General features: G+C 50.2%; 1 protein-coding gene across 2 annotated transcripts; it reads right to left on the minus strand.

Moving 5' to 3' along the window:
* Positions 1 to 1,298: 1,298 nt before the first annotated feature.
* Positions 1,299 to 23,602, minus strand: KPNB1 (karyopherin subunit beta 1; the record flags this gene model as incomplete). Of its 2 annotated transcripts, XM_084301381.1 has the most annotated exons (22): positions 23,441 to 23,602; positions 23,091 to 23,149; positions 21,237 to 21,419; positions 19,418 to 19,618; positions 17,351 to 17,503; positions 16,205 to 16,264; positions 15,744 to 15,833; positions 15,430 to 15,540; positions 14,109 to 14,210; positions 12,767 to 12,991; positions 12,353 to 12,544; positions 10,992 to 11,122; positions 9,646 to 9,793; positions 9,301 to 9,372; positions 6,881 to 7,025; positions 5,719 to 5,801; positions 5,004 to 5,111; positions 4,603 to 4,746; positions 4,389 to 4,494; positions 3,936 to 4,050; positions 3,157 to 3,318; positions 1,299 to 2,606 (listed from the first exon to the last, which is right to left on the minus strand). In XM_084301381.1, coding segments are annotated over exons 1-22 (2,631 nt in total). In that variant the 5' UTR covers positions 23,481 to 23,602. The 2 variants fall into 2 exon arrangements, with proteins under 2 accessions (XP_084157507.1, XP_084157506.1); XM_084301380.1 differs by lacking the exon at positions 1,299 to 2,606 and having other exon boundaries at positions 3,153 to 3,318.
* Between the last annotated feature and the right edge of the window lie 302 nt (positions 23,603 to 23,904).

Below are 23,904 nucleotides of genomic sequence, written 5' to 3' on the forward strand. Positions count from 1 at the left end.
TCCTTGCTGGGGGAAGCCTTCGCTCGGTGTGCCCGAGGGAACGGCAGAGCTCCGGTAACGGGAGCCCGGCTGGGCACTCCTCGAGGGCATCGTCCCCGTGCCAAGGCACCGGGGCAGGGCAGGGAGCTGGACACGGCCCCAGGCACGTCCCCACGTGGTGCTGGGGCAGCCCCTGGAGAGGAGCCACCGTGGAGGGCTCTACCTGCACGGCCGCAGCAAAAGCAGCTCTGCAGGAGCCCGAAGGAAGCCCAAGGGGTGCTCGCGCTCCCCCCAAGCCAGCAGCTGCTCCCCTGGAGTGAACAAAACCCCCAGAGCCCCAACAAAGAGGACAGACACGGGTTTGTTTCCACTACTGTCTCAGTGTACTTTATTCTCCTGCTGTCTACAGCTGAACAGCCACACAGGACAGAAACAGGTAGCACTGAGGAATGATCAGATTTCTTCCCTCCACGCCCCCTCCCCAACTTCAGGAATGGCTTTTTTTTTTTTTTTAAAAGGAAATCCCACCCCACCTCAAGAAACAAAATAAAAAGAAAAGGCATTACTCGAGACGTGGCCCAGGCCTCTCGCTACCCGTGCTCAGGAGCTGGCTGGCGCTCCCGGTCAGCGGAGCTCCTCCTCGCCTCAGCACCTGGGAGGTTTTATTATTATTTTTTTTTTTGTACACTGGTTCAAAGTCGGCACTTCGACTGCAATCTGAACCCAGCACTGAAAGGCACATATCTGATACCCTGTACAAGAGCTATTGTGGATGCTGCAGTGCAGATGGGCAACAAAAGCGGACTCCACTGCAGCGGGTCCAAGGATCAGACTGGGAAAAGGAAGTTGGGGAATAAAGCAGATTGCCACCTGCTTCCTGGAGAAAAAAAAAAAAAAAAAAAAGAAACACAAAGCAAAAGGAAACAAAATACTGGCTAAGGTTTTCTACTCTCCCTCCCACAAGCAGCTTTTAAAAATGTCCACATTAAACTGCAGGTTCCAATGCTGGTAGTATCAACAGCTGCATTAATAGAAACGAAATGAAAAATAGTCTGAAGCCCTGCACCTCCTCCGTTTTTCTTGGCTTATTGCTGACAATCTAGGATAAGCAAGGGACTATTCCTCAAAAGCAAAAGTCTCATTTAAGAAGAAACGAGATTCTGATCCTTCATGTGAAAGTAAGACATCGCATGATTAGGGAAGTAGTAAGCAGCCAATTCATTTGAGTTGCCCATCAGACTGTTACTACTCTATTAAAAAATCGCTAATGGGTTCCCCTTTTACTGGAAAGACCAAGAATACAAAAAGGAAGTTTTGGGGAATGTTTGACACCATTTTATTAATCTTCAACTGCAGTGGAAAAATATAACCTTTTACAAGTGCCGTCTTGTGTAAGCTCAAGTCAGTATATATATATTTTATATAAATTTCTTTTTTCCTTTTTTTTGTTTTTGAAGTGCAGCAAGAGACCAATACCACATTAGATTTGATCAAATAAAGAGCACAAAAGGCCAAGCAGTTTCCAAATGGCATTTTATCAGATTTTGTTTGAACATTGAATTTATCCTCATTTTGCAATCCAAAATATTACCTGAAGTTTTATTTTGTTTTTCAACTCTTTGGCACAATTTTTGTGGGTGTTCGGGCTGCTACAGTACAAGTCAGGAGAGATCTTTCCCTTTGCGTTCTCACTGCCAATTCGGAGCACTTAACGCTTATATTTTTGTTTGTGAGCCTGAAATCTTGTTTGACAATTTACTTCTATACCCTCTAACGCAAGAGTTTGCTTTTTTTTTTTTTGATTTTTTTTTCTTTTTTTCCCCCATTTCTACATTCACAGTTGAACAATATTAAGGAAGGAAAGGCGCTTTGATGAAACGAGATCATGAAAAGCGTCACTCAGAACGGGAGCTCTGAACATTCGTCAGTGTTTCCCTAAAATAAAAAGCCCTAAAGAGCGACTTTCCTTTTTTTTTTTTCCTCTTCTTTTTTTTTTTTTTTTTTTTTTTTTTTTTACATCTCTTATGCTGCATCAGTAGACTGAACTTCGGTTAGTTTATGAAATGCAACAGCTAACCCTTTTTTGGGAAAAGATAAACTGCAATGACTTGAAGTTGAGAATGTGGATACCGCCTCATTCACACACACTCACTCTTAGACTGAAAAATCCTTCACCCCTCCTTTTATCCCGTGCACCGACAGCATCGCGTGGCCAAGGTTGCCGCGGGCGGCTGGAGGCCCGGGCCCCATCTCTCCCAGCAGCCGGAGCCGACCTCGGGCAGAGCGCGCCCCGGCTGAGCCCCGCTTCCTCTCGCAGCCCGGCCGCTCCAGGGACGCCAGCCCGGGTCTGTCGAAGAGGCTGCCCCGTTCCCCAGCAGGAGCCGGTCGTCCCCTCTTCCCCAAGGTGGCCGAGGCCAGGCTTCCGACGCGAGTCAGTGCTCAGCTGGCTAAGGGCGCCGCTGCTGTTGCTGTGGCGGGATTTTCAATGTGGTGTGTTCCAAGCCTCACTCACTCATCCTCTCATTCCCAAACATTCAGCATCCGTGCACACTCCTCACTTCCGGGTTTTTTCAAAAGATTGGAGATTTCCAGTGGGGGTCTCAGGTGTCATCCCAATGGTAACAGATCTGCAAGCAGAAAGGGCTGGTCAAAAAAGCCACGCGCACAATCCCACGGCCAGGCGACACGAGACACTAGCAGCGAGCAGAAAAAGCTGACTCCACAGAAAGAAAAGAGGAATAACGGGGATATTATCAACATTCTCAGGGTGAGAAAGCTGTAAGAGGCTTATTCTCCCAAAGGCAGACACTGTCCTGCCCCTCAACAATCTGCTCCTTTCACAAGGAGCTTCAGGAGGACTGTGGAGCAAGCAGACTTCAACTCTGCTGCACTCGGAGGAGTTCAGGACTGTCCCAGCCCAGCAAGGACAGAGCATTCCCAATGCAAGAGCCCTCAAGTCTGCACCTGGTCTTGTCAAAGTCGAGCAGTTCACTCTGTTTTCCTGTTTGCATTTGTTCTGATACACAAGACCACAGATGGGGCTTGTTTACAGAACAATAAATTAAAAACAACCTTCTGTATAGAACAAGGCTTTTGTGGAGCATCTCTTTCAGCCTCAGGAGTTCAGCCAATTTCATAATTATGCAATATGAAAAAGAGGTGGGTGTAATCCCTTACCAAGCTTGATTCTTCAGTTTTCTCAGTTCTTTAGTCGCCCAGGTAGCAAGGGTTTTTGTTTTGTTCGTCTTGGATCTTCTTCCTTCAGTTAGCAGTTCATGTATCATGGGTCTAGCTTCTACTAATTTCAGTACATCTTTTCCAAACGCTGTACACAAATCCCTGCAGAAGCAAGAGAGGCTTTGAGGCTGAGTGCCACAAACAGATGTGCCAGTACCGCTCTGATCAGTTCTTGCTAGCTAAAAGGAATCTGACTCACAGCTAATGTCCTTTTTAAAATGCTGCATATGGTCACTAATTTCAGCAGTAGGAGAGCTGAACAGTCTTCTGAAATTGTGACTAACTGGAGACATTCAATCTCCTGTCCAAAGACTGATCTCCCCAGCGTTTCCAGCAGCTCTCCCCCTAAATTCCCCAGAAAAGATTAAGACTCCCTGGCCTGAGTTCTTCCATATCCAAGCAACTGAGGTGTTTTTTTTTTTTTTTTTTGCCAAGATCATCCTTGAAACATCCCAGATCTGCATGCTACAGAAACTTGAACAACTTTCTCTCATACCTACTGTTTTTCACCCTGCCAGTTAAGGACCTCACCCGTGTTACCCACTTCACAAGTTCAGCTAAATTTTTAAAGCTCAACTGAAAAAAAAAAAAATATCCCAAACTGACATCAAATGCTTCAGTCAGACAGGAAAATGCAGCTTCAAACACTACGGCTGCCGCGCAGAGACTTCTACCTAATGAGCGGGCTGTAAGTCTTCAAACGGGATCGGGATGCTCACCCTATCAGTCCAGCAGCACACGCCACTACTCCGTCTGTATGATCCTCATCTCCAGCAATATGGTCAATGTAAGACAGAATAAATTCTACTCTGGGCTGCACCAGCATCACATCCGCTGAAAGAGAACAGCTTCGTTACAGGGTGAAACACAGCTCATGTAAGAGGCAGACTGCTAAACAAGGGCTTCCAGCATATTCCCAGACAGCCAAAATCTGACCCCAGAACCACTCTGATACAAGAAAAACGCATGCCAGAGGAAGAAACCCCACAACGGAGGGCTCTAAGCCCACTCCCTGCTCGTGGCAGCGAGCATTCCCTCCCACGCAGAAGTGAATTAACAAGAATGTGCCTGTGGATGTGACAGCTACCGTGAAACAGCTTATCCAAACAGCTCCTCCTATCTCCCTCCGTCATTTCAGCCACAGAAAGACCACACCAGGACACAGTACTCACGATGCACATTTTCTTGGTCTCCTTTCAATCCTTGGATGATGCCAGTGTAAGCTTCCAGGCAGCCCTCCCGTAACTCATTCAGGTAATCCACCATATCATAGTCAGACTGAAAAGGCAACCGGAGAGCGTGTATGAGCAGCGCCCTTGATGAAGTGTGCACAGCCCTTAATTCGTTTATGATTTTAATGAACTGCAGAGCACACTGTTGGCTTACCTTATCAACCTGTGCTTGGGAAGCCTGCTGGAGGGTATTCAGTACAACGTCCAGGTACTTTTTAAATTCTCCTCCAATAGCAAGGGCAATATCACCAAACACTGAGAGAATCTGTGGCTTCACAGACCTATGAACGTTTTCATTCTGGAAAAGATTTCAGCACCATTACATTCAGCTGCACTTTTCTAAGAGGGGAGGAGCTAATAAGTTAAGCCATTTACTTGAAACGTAAATCCTTGTCCTCAATAAATTTGGATTCAATTCAAACTCTAAGAGACATAGTTGTCAAACACGGGATCTTCAGAGCATGCCTAACACTTCTGCTTCTCCCACCTCCCACTTTTCCTCTCAATGTGCAAGCCAACTGTTACTAACCAGCTAATGAGAAGGTAAACACTCACCCCCAAGTTCTCCAAGAGCAGCTGCATAACCTCGTCACAAAAAGGCAGGATGTTGGATTGCAGGGCTCTGCATAAGTCACCAACCAGGCCCACTGCAGCCAGACAAACCTGCAAATAGAACAGCGAGTCAAACACCCACCCAGTGAGTCAGTCTTCCACACTCTATCCGTACAGCTTCAACTGATTCAAGTGCTAAGTAGCAGTGAGAGTCTGCAACCACTGAAGTCACTGACAGGAACGACCCTCGCATAAAGCAGGGGCTCAGCAGCTGCTGTTACCACTTACAGAAAGCCCTGATGAAGAGCTGAGCACACAACCAACGGGAGGCAAGAGGTCCAGGTGCCAGCAAAGGGACAGGTTCTTGCTCTGAACCAACACTAGCAAATGCAAAGCCTAAATATCTGCCCCATAGCAGGAACCATGGCTTGACCTTCTAATGGGAATTCACAGCCAGTAGCAACCTCACCCTCATCGAGGCCAGCTAATATGCAGCCACTGGGAAAACCCAGGTGTAAAGCCAATTAAGGCCTTCTGCTGAATTAAGTAGAAGTTTGAGCATGCAGACAGTAATTACAGAAAAATCTGTGGGTCTCCAATTTTTGTTTCATCACCAAAAGCTGTGGTGTTTCACAGATGCACACGTGCTGAACTCAGCACCTGAGAGCAGATGAGAAATGTACAGGTTGCAAGCACAGGGCGACCTGGTTTGACCCACCTGGTACTCTGCGTAGTTCTTCAGTCCGATGCCAAGGAACGGTTTGAAAGCATCCATGTACTTCAGGAACTCTCCACCTAAGACTGTGCATGGAAAATATTCTCGTTAGAAAAAAATCTCAGCCCACTACGTATACGATAGAACTCACCAAAAACATGAACTCAGCATATTCTACCCCAAAGCAATACCTGTATTTTCCACAGAAACACAGCAAATCAATTCTCCACTAGATGTTAGACAAGAATTGAGCACTGGTGAAATACATCCGTCTGCACTGAAGTGATTCAGAGAGCCCAGCTCCTCACAGGCTTTTGAAGATAAACCACCCATCCCCAACCCTGTGCTAGGGAACGATGCCGGGCGCTCCCTGACCGAGGGGGACGCAGCAGCACCCTTCAGGCAGGGCTCTGCACGGGGGGTTCAGCACAGCAGGAGCACCACTGGCTGGAAACAGAGTCTTGTCACACCGCCTCTCTGCCACGCAGCTGGAACATTTCCCTTCGGAAACGGCTGCTCAACCTCTCCTCATGGCTGTGCAGTTCAAGCATTGCCCGGTGTGTTTGTGTTACAGCCATGGATGGGGTGTTCAGCAGCACTGCTCCTGGAGCTCCAGACACCAGCTTTGACCACAAACCACGAAGCTCCAACTGCCCAGACTGCCACAACCCCAATTTTATTTAGCTCCACAAATCCTGACCTGCTCTAACGCTGCTCTTTGCCGGTGTGATTTCTTTTAAATAAGAACAATGACTGTAAATCAGCCATTGACAAAACATCCCAAAACAGCAACGGGTCTCAGGCAGCAGGCAAGTATGAATCACTGAGATAACGTTCAGCCGGCGCTGCAGCAGCACGAAGCCAGCAGGTTCCCATTGTGCTCAGCACCGCACAGGGTAGCGCGAGCTCTTTTTCCTGGCAAAATTTGCATTGTAACTACGTTATTAACGGAAAACGAGCTATTCATTCAAGAAACACAGTCTAGCATAATCAGGCAGTCTCAGGGCTTCAGTGACAGATGTGGTGAGCTGTGTGGTCAAAACAGTACCTCAAGCAAGGCAGGAACCAATGCTGTTTTTTTTTTTGCCAGATAGTCAAAAAGAGAAGGAAGCGCACGGGCTCTGCCCAGCCCTGCTCCCCCCAGCACCCCCAGTGCAGCACCAACCTTCCACCAGGGTGCTGACTGCCATCAGGGCGTCCTCCTGCACGCCCCCCGAGCCGGCCGTGCTCTGGAACATCCTCAGCAGCGATGCCATCACCACGTCCGAGATCTGCAGCGCGTCCTGGTGCTGAACCTTCCGGAGCACGTTCTGGGCAGGAAAGGGGAGAGAGGCTGTGACTGCTTCCGCACGGGCTGGGCTGAATTATGCCCTCACATCTCCTGTGCTGCCCCTGGACACTCAGGACCACACCAGGCTGCTAAAAACAAGGCTGCTGTTTGAACTTCGCTGCTGCAAGAATATGCTTCATCAGTGTGAGCGCAGAGTCCCATTCGTTTCGGCTGCACTCCGTTTCCCAGCTACAGAACAAGCAGAATTTCCCTTTCCTGCTGCACAGGCTGTTCTCCAGGCCTTCCTTTTGTAAGCTGGCATTAAATGCGACCTGCCCAAATCTGGCCCTACAAAAAAAGCCCTTCTTCCATCGCAGCAACCTGACAGTCTCTTATTGCCAATTAGAGGCTGCACGGAAGCTTTGCTTCTGCACCAAAGAATTAAACTTCAGAGATAATGCCTGTTAAACTGAGATGTAAGCTCGACTACTGCTAACTGCAGTCAAACCTCTCCTATCTGGGATAAGCAGAGAATAAATTAACATAGGAACAATGCAAAATGCATTAGTTTACACGAAGATGTTTAGCACTGAGGCATCTGAAAAGCAAAACTGATTTCTGAAGAGAGCAGAGGCAGCCCCACAGCAGGGGAGCAGCCTGGGAGCACGGCAGCACGGCACGGCGAGCAGGGGGGCTCCCCGGGTAAATACCTGAGCTTCTCCTCTGCTCTGCTCCCCCTACACAGTCCCGATCATCCCTTTTGGTGTCAGACTACAGAGCACAATTTTGACTTGTCCTTATTTACAATAAAATTGCACTTCCTATGAAAAGATTGATCCCTTAACCTGCACAGGAGGATAATTATTTGACGCCTGATTCCTTTAAACTGAGTCACTGCAAAGAGGTTGAGTTTGTTCAAATAATAGGTCTTGATTTTCTCGTTGCTTTTAAATATTACCAAATGTTTTCCCCCTGTTGGATGTTCATAATGGTTTCTCTCTGCTGCTGCAAATACCACGTAACGAAACGGCACGTTTTACTAAGTTACACTGAAAAAATCCTCCTGCTAATTTTTCCTGAATGGAATTAAGGATCTGCTGCAGCTACTGTAAATACTTAAAGCTCAGATTTTGTGATAACGAAGAAAGCTGTGTCTGCAAATTAAAACTAGCAGCTTAATCCACGTGTGCTACCTGTACCAGCTTCCAGAAGGGAACAGTGGTGTCCCGAAAGACCTCAGTGACTGAGGTCTCCCCATTAAATCCCACCATTAGGGCAGATTGTTTCCATCTACTCTTTATTTGAAAAATTACCCTAAAAATCAGAGAGAATCAAAGCATCAGCTAATGTTACAGTCTTGAAAACAATGCCCAGGAGATTTTATAACCTCACTTAAGAGGATGGAAGCTAAAACCCGTGGCCAAGCGAGGCAGGTTTTCACCCGCAGGTGAGGAAAAGGCTCGGCCTCCTCAGCGAGCAGAAATGAAAGACAAACTCCAGAGAATGGGAAACAAAACAGAACAAAGGAATAAATCTGAGCAGAGAGAGATGCGGAACTCTGCTTTTATTTCAGATTACATGCTACTCAGCTACATCTCCAGGAGAAAATCCTTTCTTCTGTGAGCCGCGCAGAGCTGTGCTGATGCTGAATCCACGTCTATTATGCAGTTCTAAAGCAGCACCTTGTAACTTTTAATAAGCTGGGCATGACAGCACAGCACAGCTCTTCCCGCAGCGCAAACAGGACGGCTTCGATATCAAACAGCCCGTATCTCAGGTGGACGGTCTGATCAACATCCAGGGCAGTTTTAGAAAGAGGTGGCTGTTCTCAGCTGACTTGGTAAGAACAGGCAAGGAACTGAAATGTGCTACTGCTCCACGTCACGTGGGCTGTTCATTACCAGATGTTTAATTTCAAGGACACTTAGTGCATTTTAATTAGTGCCGTTTTAAATAAGAACACCAGCCACAAGAGGCAGATGAACAAATTAAAGCTGTTATGGAGATTTTTTTTCTGCCTGTGCCAACCAGAGCAGTTGTTCAGTCCATAGCTGACATAAGAGCCAATCTGAACACACATACAGCCCTTAACATGCCACATACAAGGTACTTTCTATTTAAAAAAAAAATTATTTTCAACTTTGAGTCGTACTCTGCTGCAAGGGGTGAAGCCTTCTGAACCCTGCACCACCTCCCACAGGTCTGAACTCCCCGTTCAGAGATCAACACCGCAGCTAATTCTGCATCCCTGGGGGCTCAGGGTCACCCCCGAACCACCTCTTCCCAAAACCGCAAAGCAGGAAACAGGAACTTACCTGGAGAGTAGCGCAGAGAAGAGACTGAAGATCATTGAACTGGATTCTGTCTGAAGTGCTCTGGATATGAGACTGAAAAAGAACAAACCCCGCATATAGAACGCCTTCTCCACAGGCCATGAAAATCCAGCAGATTTTGACAGCACTACGAGTTGCAGAGAATCAATTTTAAATATTTGCTTCTTCAAAATTTAAGATGAGAGGTGTGTTTGTAAGCTTAATATATCTACTATCTATAAAAACCAAGGACATGTTATACCATGATATATACAGTCAGCAACAACGCTCATTTTTCTATTCCAGACGAAGCCACACAGCAGGGCTTTAAGTATCACGTTCACCTACCTCCATCTGCAGAACTTGCTGAAGTCGTTCCATAATGACCAAAGTTGTCTTTTGGACAGCAGGGTAACAGTCCTTGGCACTATTTTTCACTATTTCCATCAGAGCTTCATATGCAGAGCTCCTCAAGTTATTCTGGTGTCCATCAGGCCTGTAACAGAAGGAATGTATTTGCAGCTCCCAGTGCTCAGGCTTGCTTAGAAACAGACTTTTTTTTAGTAAATTGGTAACAGCTAAATTTTAGTGTTGTGACAAGCTGAAGCAAATCGCATTTCTGTATTCCAAGACTTGAAAGTAAATGAAATTTCTGAAGCCATTTTCGGACCATATTTTTCATTTGCTATTAATGACTTCCAATATCTTCAGTCACAGACAGCAAGTCCAGGAGCAGAAATGCTTCAAACCCACATCTTCCAGTGTGCTGTTACCCTGCCTGGGAAGAAATGGTCTCAAGAGGTGAGAGGCATACATTGCTACCTCTCCAACATCCCTCTGAGACATCAGCGAGGGTGTTAAGCTTGAAATAAAGACAGGGAGATCTATGCTAAGACGGAATTCAAGCCTTGAGCGAGACACTACGCTTCTGGTTGGAAGAGAACGAGACAGGAAGAGAGTTTAGACTTTGAATTGTTCAGACAGGGACACCATTTAAGAAGTTATCCTGCAGCAAAAGGCTTCAACCGAGGATTGAACTGATTCAAGAATTGAACTGCAGAGCTGTTGAGATTCTTTATACAACCTTGAAGGCAGAATACGACTTCATTACCCTTATTTTTGCCTCCGCAGAACTGAGAAAATATTTTGCCTTGTCTATTTATATTTCAGCTTTGCTGGGAGAAGGACAGCACAAACCTAACTAAGCCCTCAACTCTTCTGGGAGTACCTGGTGCTAACGTAAACTGATTTAGCATGGCAGCAATAACCATGGCACAGATCAGTCATGGTAAACTAGTTACATCTTGCTGTGATCCTGATTATTCAATGGCCTTCTAGCCAACCTTTAAGAGTCTTACAAATACTGTACAAAGATCTGCACATTCTTACACTGTGGTCCAAAACTTCAAAGGAAAACATGGAAGAGGCACTCCTGGGGGAAAGCCCAGGCCTCCTAGAAGCAGGTATGGACTGAGAAATTATTCTCTATTAACAGTGTTCTTCCTCTGGAAGAGTGTTCTATATTTCACATGAAGTCAGAAAGCCCCATCTAATAAAACATCATTCAGATCTAAGCTGCAAGAGAAAGATGACCAACAGCCTAAAGTTTTGTTTTGCTTAAAAAAAAAAAAAAAAAAAAAAAAAAAAAAAAAAAAGCATCTTTGTAGAGCTTAAACCAGCTGGGTTAACGTTACCTATCTGTGGTCTCCAGAAGTTTCTGAACTATAAGCTCAAATGAAGAGGATAAGCAGTAGGTTGCTGGTTCTTCCTGATCATCAGCTACATCTGCAGCTTCATAGGCAGCTTCAGCAAGACTAGTGAAGGCCTGAAACACAGAACAACCATTTCTATTAAGTGAGTTTACTCTTACAAGTCCAGAAACACACACCCCAACAGGTCTTATGGTAACAAGACAATCAGGTGCAGGATTAACAGTTCCCTCCGTGAGCTGGTAACGATTTAGCGCTCTGAACTTTGTTGCAAGGGTGACAAAGGTTTCGAAGACTCAAACGCAAGCATCACCGTGCGAGGCAGTCACGCTGCCACAGACACCTGCAGGGTGCTGCTGGTCCCAACAACTGAAGAGGCAGACTGCCTGACCTACACAGGCTACTAACACTCTACCCACTACCTGGCATTATCATCACAAGTTAAAAATCGTGGTTTAGACAAGGCTGCAGGCTGCTCAAATTCCCAACTGCAGAACAACCGTACCAGCTCTGAGACAGGTGGATTAAAAAAGCTGAAAGCTTCCTCATTTTCACTTCAATCTAAAGACGCATACTAGTCATCATCTTCAAAAGACAAAAGCCACAGCTACATGGACTTTTGCCAGGATCAGCAGATCAGGGAGAAGCTTCCACGCTGACTAAAAGTCTTCAAGCCTCTGGAATACTGACAGAATGAATCTTGTCATTTCTAGAACTTGTTTTGACGTGCAAATACTCATCTCCAGCTCAACTCCTATTTAGCAGCTCTGTTAAAAGGCAGTAAGGGACACATCCTCTTTATAGTGAAAGATCAGATATGCTACGTGGTAGTACACATTCATTAAGCTGAAGTTAGCAAGCCAACCCGAGGGATTGCAGCTCTGTAAGGGAACAGAAAAATCATGCTCCTCGAATTAGTTTTGAAGCTGCTTCAGAAGGAGGCTCAGGTAACAGGAAACAAGGTATCTTGCGTCTCCCTCAAGATTAAGTAGGCAATCCAGCTGCCCCCAAGAAAAAAAAATCCCAGCACACCTTCTGTAAGCACCCCTCAGACCTGCTATCAAGAACAGCTTCCACAGCATTTTCAAACTTAAGGTAACTTTACACTTAGTTTTAAAGGAGAAAATTGCTAATATTAACTGTATGTCTTAAACAGACTGGAGATAACTTACAGTTAACAGCTGTGCTCGCTGGATGACCAAGTCATGAATCATCTCTGAAGCCCATTTAAGTGTGTGAGCATATCTATATATGTGTTTGTGAGCTGTGCTCCCCCCACCTTTTTTCTTTTTTTTTTTTTTTAATAGAAACTTCTCACACACCGAACAGCGAAGGGACAGCCTTACCCAACACACATTGGAGGCCACTCGGGGCTCAGCGCTCAGGCCCTCAATCAGACACTGCAGCAGTGGAGCGAGGTAAATGTCATTGATGGCAGCTTCGGGAAGCATCTCACAGATCCTGCCCACAGTCCATGCTGTTGTGTCTCGAACCACAACGCTGGGGTCCTTCATTAGTTCTATTAAAGTTGGCATTGCCTAGAACACAGATGCAGCCAGGAGAAAGGTGTGATCATATGCAATACAGGGAAATACGAACTGGCCACTGTTTCTAATTTTAATGTATTACCTATGGTAAAGATTAAAAGCAGACCTCCTGCTGCTTCTCCTCAGATTAAGAGCAACATGCAAAGCATGTGTCCTCCAAGTAAATCCAAGTTTTCTGTTCTACGAGCCTCCAAGAAACACAGATAATCTTACCTGTATAACTAGTGGTTTGAGCTGGTTAGGCTCTGGTCCTTCCAAAATACACCCAAAAGCCATCACAGCTGCATCTCTGTATCGCCAATCTGGATTTTTAATGTGTTCTTTAATAAATGGCAGCACATGAGGAACAATGTCATCTTCGCAGCAGGTCGCCAGGAGCATGAGGCAGACTCCTGCTGCTTTACAGGGGTTCCAGTCATCGTCGTCATCATTTTCATCCTAGGAGGAGAAGAGCACCCTGTCAGCCTGGGAGAACACCTCTCACCACTCCGAGGCAGTGGCACCCCGTTGGCTTTACTGCAAGTAACACTGCCCTGCGGCCAGGTGTTCATTCAGGTCTGGGAATGCTGGAGAAGCAGCCTGAGTTCCTTGGTTCCTTGCACCATTGGTGCCTTTCCATCCCAGTGTAAGACTCCCAGCTCCCTACTAACAGGCCTACAGCACCCTCACACATCTTCCAAAGTGCTTCTCTCTCCTCTAGGTGGAGATTTTGTGGTTTACATTTTTTTATTTCTTTTTTTTTAATCCATGCCATTGCCTTGCAGAGTGGCCACTGTACCTGGATACAGTCAGTTAAACAGCTTCTTCCCCCCAGCTGTTAGCTCAGCCTAGTTCCTTTGAAGCTGTGTACCTGTGACTCTATTATCTGTTTTATCTTTCCTGGTTTAACAATCACTTCAGAACCTCCTGCAATTTAACTCTCCGCACCCAAGCGGACAGCAATAGAAGAACAGGGAAACAATTCTCTGGTTTCACTAGGAGCACCAACCACTTTCCCAGTTCATCACAGTAAGTAAATGAACTCCATGCTGTATAGCTTAATTAACAGTTTTATTTTATAATTAGACCTGCTGTAGCAAGTGATTCCATTAATTTTTATTAGACTGTGCAACAGAGTCCATCCAAACAAGTCCCTGTGAAGTGCTTAATAGCTACTAAATAAACATGGACCTCACAGCTGAGAATGTAAAGCTCAGGAATTCCAGAAATTGGATCTCAAATGTTGCTCAGACTCTGTATTGGCTTTAATTTCACAAGGAATGCAGGTAACTATAAAACCTCTTCAGAAATCATAAATACAAAGGTGTCTTAACAGGATTCAGCAAAAAAGGACAGTCCCTGCAGTGTCCAAATCTCAGCCCTAAGGAACAAGGTGTCATTATATCAGACGCCTCATCACGGACCAAGGGCTGCTGCTACAGGTGCTCAGGGCAAACACACGGCTATAAACTGCCCAAGGGGACCTAAAACACCTTTTGGACCAAGCCTGTCAAGAAGCCAGTTACCCAAGTGAGTGATCACCACTTTCACATGCAGCAGGCATTGTGCAACTCACCTGTTTTGTTAATGTCTGTGTTAGAATTGGGACCAAATACTGTAATGCTCCCTTAGCGTAAAATTTGCTAGTGTGCTCCGGAGGCCTTCCTTGCTCCGCCGCCTAGAAAAAAGGTTACAGAAAGGTTCTCAGTGGCTATTTAGGCATGAAGTCTGAGTTATGAACTGCAGTAGATACAGATTCCCTTTTGCGTGCTTTTCTCTCCTTCCCAACACAAAGTTACCATAACACACAGGAACCTCAAGGACACCCTGCACCAAGCCCAGTTAAATATTCAATAAGCAAGTTCAATTTGCTGTTCCATACGTGCATTGTGCCCCTCCTCACATAGTGCAAATATAAATATTTTCGGTTTGTAGTGAGGTATAATTAACAAGTGACCCCAAGTAGGAAAAGCGAGAGGTCTTGCTGCATACAGACTACACCTACACGCTTACTTTCCTTTTATCCTTGCTATTTTAGGCAGGCAACACAAAATATATATTTAGCTACTTTTAAAGATGGATATGATTCATCTAGAGCCCTTCAAAGTTTAAGTTGTTATTGATCTGTGCAACTAATTTATGCAAACAGCATCTGCATGCAGAACAATACCCCAAATTCATCTTCAGCCCACCCATTGTAAAGGATAATGATTACTTTTATTGCATCCCATAATTTTAAACTTAACGCATGAATAATGCATCATATAGAACGTGATCAATCTTCCAGCACACCAGGATAGGACTAAGTTGTCCGTGCCTCTAACAGACCCTAGAAATCCTACACATCAGCACAGCAGCTACCAGGCCTCACACACAGCAGGTAATTCAAGAAACACTCTCCCCTCAAGATGGAACATATCTCAGCAATTCAAGATGCTAACTTCATGAGGCATCAGCTCAAAGATGCTACTAATGGTGGCCCCTGTGCAACCTCAACAACAAGCTTCACGATTACCTTGAACAGCAGAACAAAGCAGTCGTAGCTGAGCCCTGGCTAAGGCAGCTGCCAGCACCCAAGCTAGCAGCTAACAGCTAAGCTGGGTAGCACAGCACTGCTGAGGTCTGCAGCACGCCCGATACCCACAGAGCCAACAAGCCTTGTGGGCTTCGTGCAGCCCCAGGTCTCAGCTTGTCTATCAGACATGCATCACACAGCATCAGAGTGGTGCATGGTGTCTCATCATAGACCCAGAGCTGTCCCACGAGGGGCTCAGGTTGGCTCTCCTGCAGTAGCAGAAGCTTTGAAGAACAGGAGGGCTTCCCATGTGGTTTAAAAACATTCCCATACAGATGCTCACGGGCATTTGCCTCTTTTCAGTGGTCATTTCCAAGCTCACCTCTGATGCCTCTATAGCGAGGTCCATCTCCTCGTCGCAGACGTTGGACCAGAACTCTATTCCCTGCAGAGCCACCTCATCTATGTCGCTTTTCATTGCTTCGATAGTTATCTTTAGGAACACAAAAAAGAAAGGAAGAGAAAAAAATGTTTTAGAACGTTATTTCTCCTCAAATATGCACCCTGATTCTGAGCCAAGTGGTGAAAGATTCTAGATCAAATCAAGACCATAAGAAAACTTTTCCTCTCAGATTAAGAAGAAAAGGAGTACGAGCAGAGATCAGACAATGACATATAAGAAACCTGAATACTCACAGCGAAAAGAGCCGGACCCATGTATGTCTCCATATATTGATAATAAAGGGACATTATCTTCACCAAATTCTGTAAGGCAGCCACTCGTACCTGCCAGAGGACAAAACAGATCAAAGATGTGACATTTCCCTGAGTGCTCTGATCAACAAGCATAGCTGTAGCCTACCACAGGCTAACAACCCAGACCTGGTACTGATTTAGTTTACTCCATACCTAATAGAGGTCTTTCACCATAAGCAACTTAAATTCTCTTGGTGGTTTACTATTTTTAAGTATAAAAGTCACTGTGTTTGAGAATTTACATGTGCACCAGTCTTTTAATAGACTCATTTATTTTATGTAACACTTTTTAATTCTTTATTATGATGCCAGAGATTCTAGTCATCTTCCCAAGACAGGAACAGGGTCAGATCAGGGCACTTTTTGTCCACCCACCTTCGCGTTGTATCATTTTCACTCACCCTTGTGTCTGGACATTGCGTTGCTTCACAGACTACTTGCATAATAAAGTGCCTTTCAGACTGGAGAAGAAATAAAAAAAAACATTAGAACTGTATTACAAATGCACTGAAGTCATTGCAAGCCTTCCTATGGCGAGTGTATTTTGGGTCAGAGCTAGTACAAGCACTCAAAGAACACTTCTAAACATCAAGGAAAGGTGCAGGTTACTATTCACTGCAGTATTTTGATTCAGTTCTTCCTCAAAGTGGAATCCCAATCCACTTTAAAAGATGCTTAGCAGGCTGTCCAAAATAGAAAGATAAGGCAGAACTGAAGATACTACATGTTCTGAGACAGCAAAACAAAACAAAAAAAGCTTACTGTTTCATCGACTACTTCAGCAACTGCTTCAAGAAAACTCAAAACTGAGTCAGGACATACATTTCTTGGGGCAGTACCTGGATGGTTTTGCATTTTAGTATGAAGGAACAGACTTAGAGGCCCAGGCTATTTACAGCCCTGAAGCCCAACAGGAACAGTCTGCACCTGCACCTCAAATCCTGAAGGACTCCAGTTGATCCCCATCAACACCTGCTGAATAGTTGCCTATGAAAGGTTTTCACTGAAAGACCTTCTAAGCTGCAGGTTCAATATTAATTCGATCTTCCCCATACTCTCCCTGGTAGGGACCTACAGAACATACTTAATCCAAAAAAGGGAAATTAAAAAACAAACACCCAACAGCCGCCCCTCTTTTGAAGGCTCTTACAGGCCTTCCTCCCCCAGCCATTTCCAGAGGCAAAGTTGGACCTGGATTGCTGCCACACCACTTGAAAGAAAATGCTGATCCAAGCTTGGCCGCTTACAGCAGCATTACAGAGTAGAGTTTGATTTGGAAGCAGAGCATCTAATAGGCTAAACTCTAAGGTCAGTCCAAATTTATCCTAAAAAAGTCAATGATGCTTCCTTTCCATTGATGAGCCTCTCTGAAAACTCCCATGGCATTCCTGCACTACAGGAACACCCCGATTTCAGGAAACGAATCCAAGTCTCAGCTGTCGTTGAGTTATGCATCAAAACTCAGCGTGGTGCATGATTTCTCATCATAGACCGTGGATTCAGTCCTCGCATTTTAGGCCAAGAATCGCTCCTATTGTCCCCCTTACCTCTTTGTCAAAATTTGCTTTGGTGAATTCCAAAGAGTTCAGGAGTGCATTAGTAGCTGCTAGCTTCACATTGTTGCTGGGCTCTTCCTTTCTCATTCCCTGGATGATAGCTGTCAGGATCTCATTGGATTTGTCCTGAAGTTGCTCTGGGTCCTGGAAGAAGTGTTGATAGAATTACTTGCCAGCTGAACAACTTTCTCTGTATTTAAAGTATCAAAGTTGGATCCCGAATTCTACAAGCAGAAATTAAGACATTAAGGCCAGAAGTCTTTTGTTCCCTGTGACCACCAGAATTAAATACGGGAGATTCGTGCACCTGCACATCCTTACAGCTTCTGATACAGAAAAGAGAAGCCTGAACTGAGGAGGGAGATTCCAGGTATTTAAGTCATAAACTCTACTCCTGCAAATTATGGGCCAACAAGCTCCAGGCTACGTGACTCCAATCAGCAAGTTCAGGATGCTGACTTTTTACAGTCCCGTTACATCCTGGACAGAGCTCTATGGCAGCACTTGTGATCGATGCTGTTATTGGTAAAGCTGTCGGTCTTCTCTAGACATAGGATGAAGACATACAGCATGGGCCAGCAGCAAGGAGAGCTGGCTGCTCAGCATCAAGGCTTCAATATTCAAGGTGTGAACACAGACCAAAGGTGGTTTTTTCTTCAGTGTAAATTGACTACAAGATTTGTGTTGTTGCATCAGAACTTACCCAGCTGCAGATCCCCAAACTAGGGGGACACTCACAGTGTCACAACGGGACTGACGCGAACTAAGCGCAGAGATCTTGGCTACAAAACACCCAGTCAGCAAGCCGGGGTCTCCAAAAATCCTAAGGCTAACGATAGGTACCACCCAACCAACCTGCACTGAGTCCAGCAGGATCTCCTGACAGATCCCACCGGACCTGCAGCCCTCCTGTGAGCTGGCAGATTTCCTGATCTCTTTCACTCAGCCTCCAAGAAGCAACTGACCTCCACCCACCCTACTCCTGTCCCCCAGCACTTCGCTGTTTTTTCATTGTTCTGTGTCCCATCGGCCAACACAAGCTGCCTGTTCAGCACGCTGACAAGCACGCACCTTTTCGGGTGGCTTTCAAAATCCCACTCCCACTGCTCCTTCCCTATTCCTTACCCCGCCTGTTTCTGTCCCTACCTGTCAGTGGTTATCTCTTACTGCTCCTCACCTTGCCCGAGGGCGCTTCCCTCACCCCCTTTTCCCTGTCCTCCAGGAGAGGGGCACCTGCTGCAGACACCACGTGCTCCAGAGCTCCCTGCCTGCTCCCCAGGCAGCTGTGATGCCCTCGCTGTGTCCTCCTGCCCACGGGCAGCCTGCCTGGGGCAGAGGCACAGGAACGTCTGCAACTGAACCTGCTCACGAGTAAACCAGTCCCCTGCAGCCCAACACAAACACCGAACAGAAGATCTCTCGTTCTGCCTCCCCACGCTGAAGTTCACCAAGCAATGTGCTGGATCTGCATTCTCACAGGCATTCAGAGGCACCAAAGCGCAGCAGCCCGTTTTGTGTTTCAGCGGGAGCTCTGGCAGCACGCGGGGGCTTCGCACGCAGCTCAGAGCAGACACCTGATGATCTGTCGTGACACCATGAACTACGCTCATAAAACCTTGAGGCCTTTAGCAGACAGTGCCCCAGAGAGCGAGGTGTTGTTGCCTGTGCTCCTTTGTTATCAAAAAAGGAGACTCCTGGTGCGAGATGGAGCTACCACCCAAAGGAACCAGGCGCTCCCCGCTCACCTGAAGCGCTTCACCCACCCAGCCACAGGCTGAAGTGTCCTGCCAGCACCCCTCCCCACCTCCCCACCACTGCCACACAGACTCCAGCCTGCACCTTACGAAAGGTGACCTGGATTTCTGCTGGGAAAGCAGGTCAGCTCTTTCAGACACCGTTCTGCATGTTTACTGCCTGTCACCGTTCGCTGAGATCCTCGGGACACGAACAGCCGCGAGGAGGCTGAGCAGCTTACCAGGGAGAGGTGTAAGGAACAGAAACCTGGAGGAGATGAGCTGGGAGGGGTTAGGGCAGCTCGGCACACTTCGACATACTCACAATATCCTGGCAGATGTATCCGATGGCCTCCAGCGTGGACTCTTTCATGTGCTCTGTGCTGTGCTGGTTCGTTACGTTAGCCACCAACTGGGGAATGAGCTCGGGCCACTGGCTCATGGGGATCTCGGCGCAGGCGATGCCGGCCACGCACTGCGAGGCGGAGCTGGGCCGGTACGTCTCCGTGCCCAGCGTCTGCAGGACCTGCAGGAAGGCATCAGCAAAAGCACTCGGGTCAGCACCCAGGGTGATGGGCACCGCAGAATGGGCCCCTTCCTCAGAAAAGCAGCTCACTCGCCTCATTTCTCCCCCTGACCACAGCCAGACCCCGTTTGAGATGAGCTTGGCCAGGGCTGCCCCTGCAGGAAGCGTGCTGCAGCTGCGATCGCACACGCTGCCACCACATCCTCTGCTCCCCACGTGCTGCACAGTGACGTGCTGAGCGCCCCTCCCCGCCTGCACCACGGGGAGAAGTTCCCAAAGCTGAGCAAATTGGGCTTAAAAACCCTCCCGAAACACCGCTTATGCCAAGACCATCCGAACACGACTAAATAACTTTATTTCTTTTTGCTTGCAGTCAACCAGAAGAGGAACTTCCTCGTACACCTCAGGAACTGTCAGGGAAACCCAAGGAGGGAGGGGCACGGATTTGTGTCAGACTCCTGGCACAGCTCAGCCTCCCCCAAACCCGCCCAACAAACACCCCAGTCCTCACTTTTTTACTTTCTCTACGACTCCTCCCCATCCCCAACCCTGGAGCAAGGGGAAGGCTCCGGGCTGAGAGCACCGAAGACCACACAGCCTCACCACGGGACGAGGACCAGGACCTGCCAACTCCCTACCAGCTAATTAACACGCACTAATTGGTCACTCAGCTCCTCCACGCAGCGGTGGAAGTAACGGCAATCCTCACGGCTGAGGAGAGGGCCAACCGAGGGGAACTGTTAATGGGAAGCACCCAACGTGACAGCACGGTAACACAGAGGGCTCTGCGTTAGTTTGACATAAGGGCAGCAATGAAGAGGCTTTGGAAGCTTTAATATGTGGCAATACGACAGCTCCTGGCGACAGGATAAGCCACGATCCCTTCTCTAGCATCACTGCAAGTAACAGGCCACGTAATCAGTGCCCCAACCTCACTCTGCGAGAGGCAGGCTCAGAGCTGTCTGGTAAGGCAAGAGCAATGAGATCAGTGCAGAGCCCACAGAGCGCTGCGCACACCCAGGCACAACGCTGCTCCTGCAGACCTCAGCCACGTGGGCAGGGCCCGGGGTCCTCAGGCAGAGCCCCCACCTGGGCACAGGTTTAACACCACCGCTCCCCACGTGGAACCTGCCTGTTTATGGCCGCGTCCCTCTGACATGTCAAATCTGCCAGGCCCTGTGCTCGCACCCGTGGAGCGCCTCTAAGGCGTTCACGAGGGACTGGAACCCAGCTGAGGAAGCTGCTCCAGTACAGGAAAAGAAAACAAAACCAACCCAGCTGAAGCCACTGGGCGGGGAGCCGTGCCCACCAGCTCCAGCCATCACGCCCGGCTGTTCAGCCCCCCTCTGTAGAAGCATTTCCATGCCACAATCTGAAGAGCAGCAGCCCCACACCCGTTTGGTTTTCACCCTAGTGCTTCCACAGCCTACATGGGCTATAAGCAACGGAGCACCAAAGCTGAGTCAAGTTACTGGTCCTGGGAAAGGGAGCAGCCACCAAGTGGGAGACTGAGGCGGAAAGGGATGGAGGAGACACTCATCACTCCTCCCCCCCAAAGAGAAACCAACGGGCTAGAACCAGAAACCCAAACAGGAGAGCAGGGAGATGCGGGACTCACATAGTTCTTGACCTCTCTGCGGGCGTTGGCGTCGATGGCGAGCCATCGCTGCTGGTACTGGGCCTTGATGTCGGGGTCCTTGGAGGTGAGGGAGTTCTTGATCTGCAGCCCGGCCGCCACCCGCGCCACCTGGCTGTTGCCGGGGTTGGCCAGCACTCTGGACAGTTCCACCAGGAAGGTTGGCTGCAGATGAGGAGGAGGAAGAGAGGGAGGAGGAGGGCGCTGAGACCCAGCCCGAGCCCCCAGCACCCCCCCAGCCACGAGCCCCCCGCCCGGGGTTACGCGCCCAGCTGCTGAGCAGAACCGCTGGGAGGAGGCGAGGACAGGCCCCGACTTTGCTGGGTGCCATTGGCTCACCCGAGGGGCCACGGCCTCCATAAAGCATTCCTTCAATAACAACCCAGGTCTCAGGCTGAGCTGGGTGCCCCTGGGTGGGCATCAAACACGTGGCGAGGAGCCGCTCACTGCCTCGCTTCGGGGCAAGCACCCAGCCTGAAGGCTCAGCAGCAAAACCTCTGCGTCCTGCTGGCTGCACGAAGCCTTTGCTGCTAAGAAACCTCCCAGGAAAGGCTGGAGACAGCCCTGTGGTTCTCAAACCTGCTCCGTGCCAGGCAGGGACGCGGCTTTCCTGAGAGCATGGGGCAGGGAGCAGCACGCAGCCCATCGCCAGCTCTGGGTAAGGGGGTGCGGGGCACACAGGAGGGTTTCAGGACACCAAAAACGGCTCCTTTTGAAATTTAGCTTAACTTCCAGGAGTTCAACAGAAAAATAAGTTAACTCCACTATCTTGGGCTTCACGTTTTGGGTGATCAGCTGCTCCTCCTCACCCGGCTGCTGGGCTGTGCAGCGCTCCCAAGGTTTGAAATGCAGAATTTGGGAAGAGAAACACATGGGGCAGCCTCAGCCGGGGAGTGCAGGGCAGGGGAAATGCTCAGAAACGTCAGAGCTCCAGGCAGAGCCCCCCAGTGCCCCACACCACGGCACCGCCCGCCCATAAAAAATGCTCCCGTTTTGTATCAGGCTGTGGGATATTGGGTAAAATCGGGGAACTGCCCCGAGGCAGGGTGAGAGCGCTGCTGCCTTGGGGAAGGAGCCGGCCCCAAAGCCCTGGGAGCTGAAGGGCCCTCGGATTTCCCTCTCAGATCATTCTCGTGGAGCTTTGGGAACAAATCCTGCTAAAAAAGGAAATCTGACGGGCCTCAGACCCAAACCGGCCCCCACGCGGCCACAGAAACACCGGTGGGGAGCCCGGGGGGGGGATGAGGAGCCCCCCGTGGCCGGGCGGGGGCCTCACACCGGGCAGGGGCAGGGCCGGGAGGGGCGCCCGGTGCCCGCGGCCCCGGAGCATGGAGCCGGGGGCGCCCCCAGGAGGGCCGGGAGCGGGGCCCGGAGCCGGTGCTGCTCTGAGGGAGGGGGGTTGGGGGGGGTCCGTGCGGGTCCTGCCCCAGTCCCGCCGCTCCCGGTGCCCCCGGGGAACGCCCGAGGCCTGCGGGGCCCAGCCCCGGGGCCCTCCCGGTGCCGCACGTGCGGTGCCCGCTCCCCCCCCGGCCCCGTTTTCCCCCGGTTCCCCCCCCCCCTCCCCCCGTTCCGTCGCCGTTCCCCGCACATGGCCCCGGCCGCTCCCCGCCGCGGCGCCGCCATTGGCCGCGGGGGGGGGGGGAGGAGGGGGGTGGGGGGGGGGCGCCGCCATTGGCCGGGCGCGGAGCGGGAGCGGGAGGGGAGGGGGGGGGCGGAGGGGGGGGAGCGGGGCCGCGATGGCGGCAAGGCCGGGCCGGGCCGGGCCGGGCCGGGCGGGGCGGCCCCGGGGGGGTGGTGAGGGGGGGGGGGGGGGCTCGGGGGGGTCTCGGCGCTCACCAGGTTCTCGATCGCCGCCTGCTCCAGGAACTTCTGCGCCGCCTCCAGCTCCGAGCGGTCTGCGGGGAGGGGGGGTTGGGGGGGGGGGGGAAGCGGCCGTCACGCGGCGGCCGCACCGGGCCCGGCACGGCCCTGCCCGGCCCTGCCCGCGGGCCCGAGCGGCGCCCACGGCCCGGCCCGGCCCGGCCCATCCCGGCCCCACCGCGGCTCCGCTCCCGGTCCCGTTTCCCCCCCCCCCCCCCCCCCCCCTCAGGGCCTCTCCTCCGCCGCCCCCGCCCCGCCCGGCCCCGGCCCCGGCCCCGCGCCGCCACCGCGCCCCGAGGCCCCCTCGGCCGCCGCCGCCGCCCTACCCGGCGACACGGTCTTCTCCAGGATGGTGATGAGCTCCATGGCGGCGGCGTGGCGGCTCCGGCACCGGCGGGACGGGGCGGGGCGGGGCGGGGAGCGGCGGGCAGGGGGAAAGGAAGGGGAGGAGGGGAGGGGGGAAACCGGGCGGCGAGAGGGGCCCGCCCCGGGCGGCGGCCGGGGCTGGGGGAGGGGGAGGGGCCCGCGCTCGGGGCCTCGGGGGAAGGGGGGGAGGGGGCGGCGGCGGCGGCGGCTCCGGCTGCTGCGGGCGGCGGCGGCGGCGGAGGGAGACAAGGGCCGCGCGAGCGGGGCGGGCGCGCGCGCGCACACCGAGCGGGGCGGGCGGCGGAGGGATACCAGGCCGCTGCCCGCCGCCCCGCGCCGCGCCGCTGATTGGCCGGCGGCCGCCGGCGGCGCGCGCCCGGATTGGTCCGTTCGGGCCGAGGGGGCCGGGCGGCGGCGGGCGGCG

The sequence above is a fragment of the Netta rufina genome (assembly GCF_964035555.1).
Source record: "Netta rufina genome assembly, chromosome: 24".
Lineage (NCBI taxonomy): Eukaryota > Metazoa > Chordata > Aves > Anseriformes > Anatidae > Netta > Netta rufina.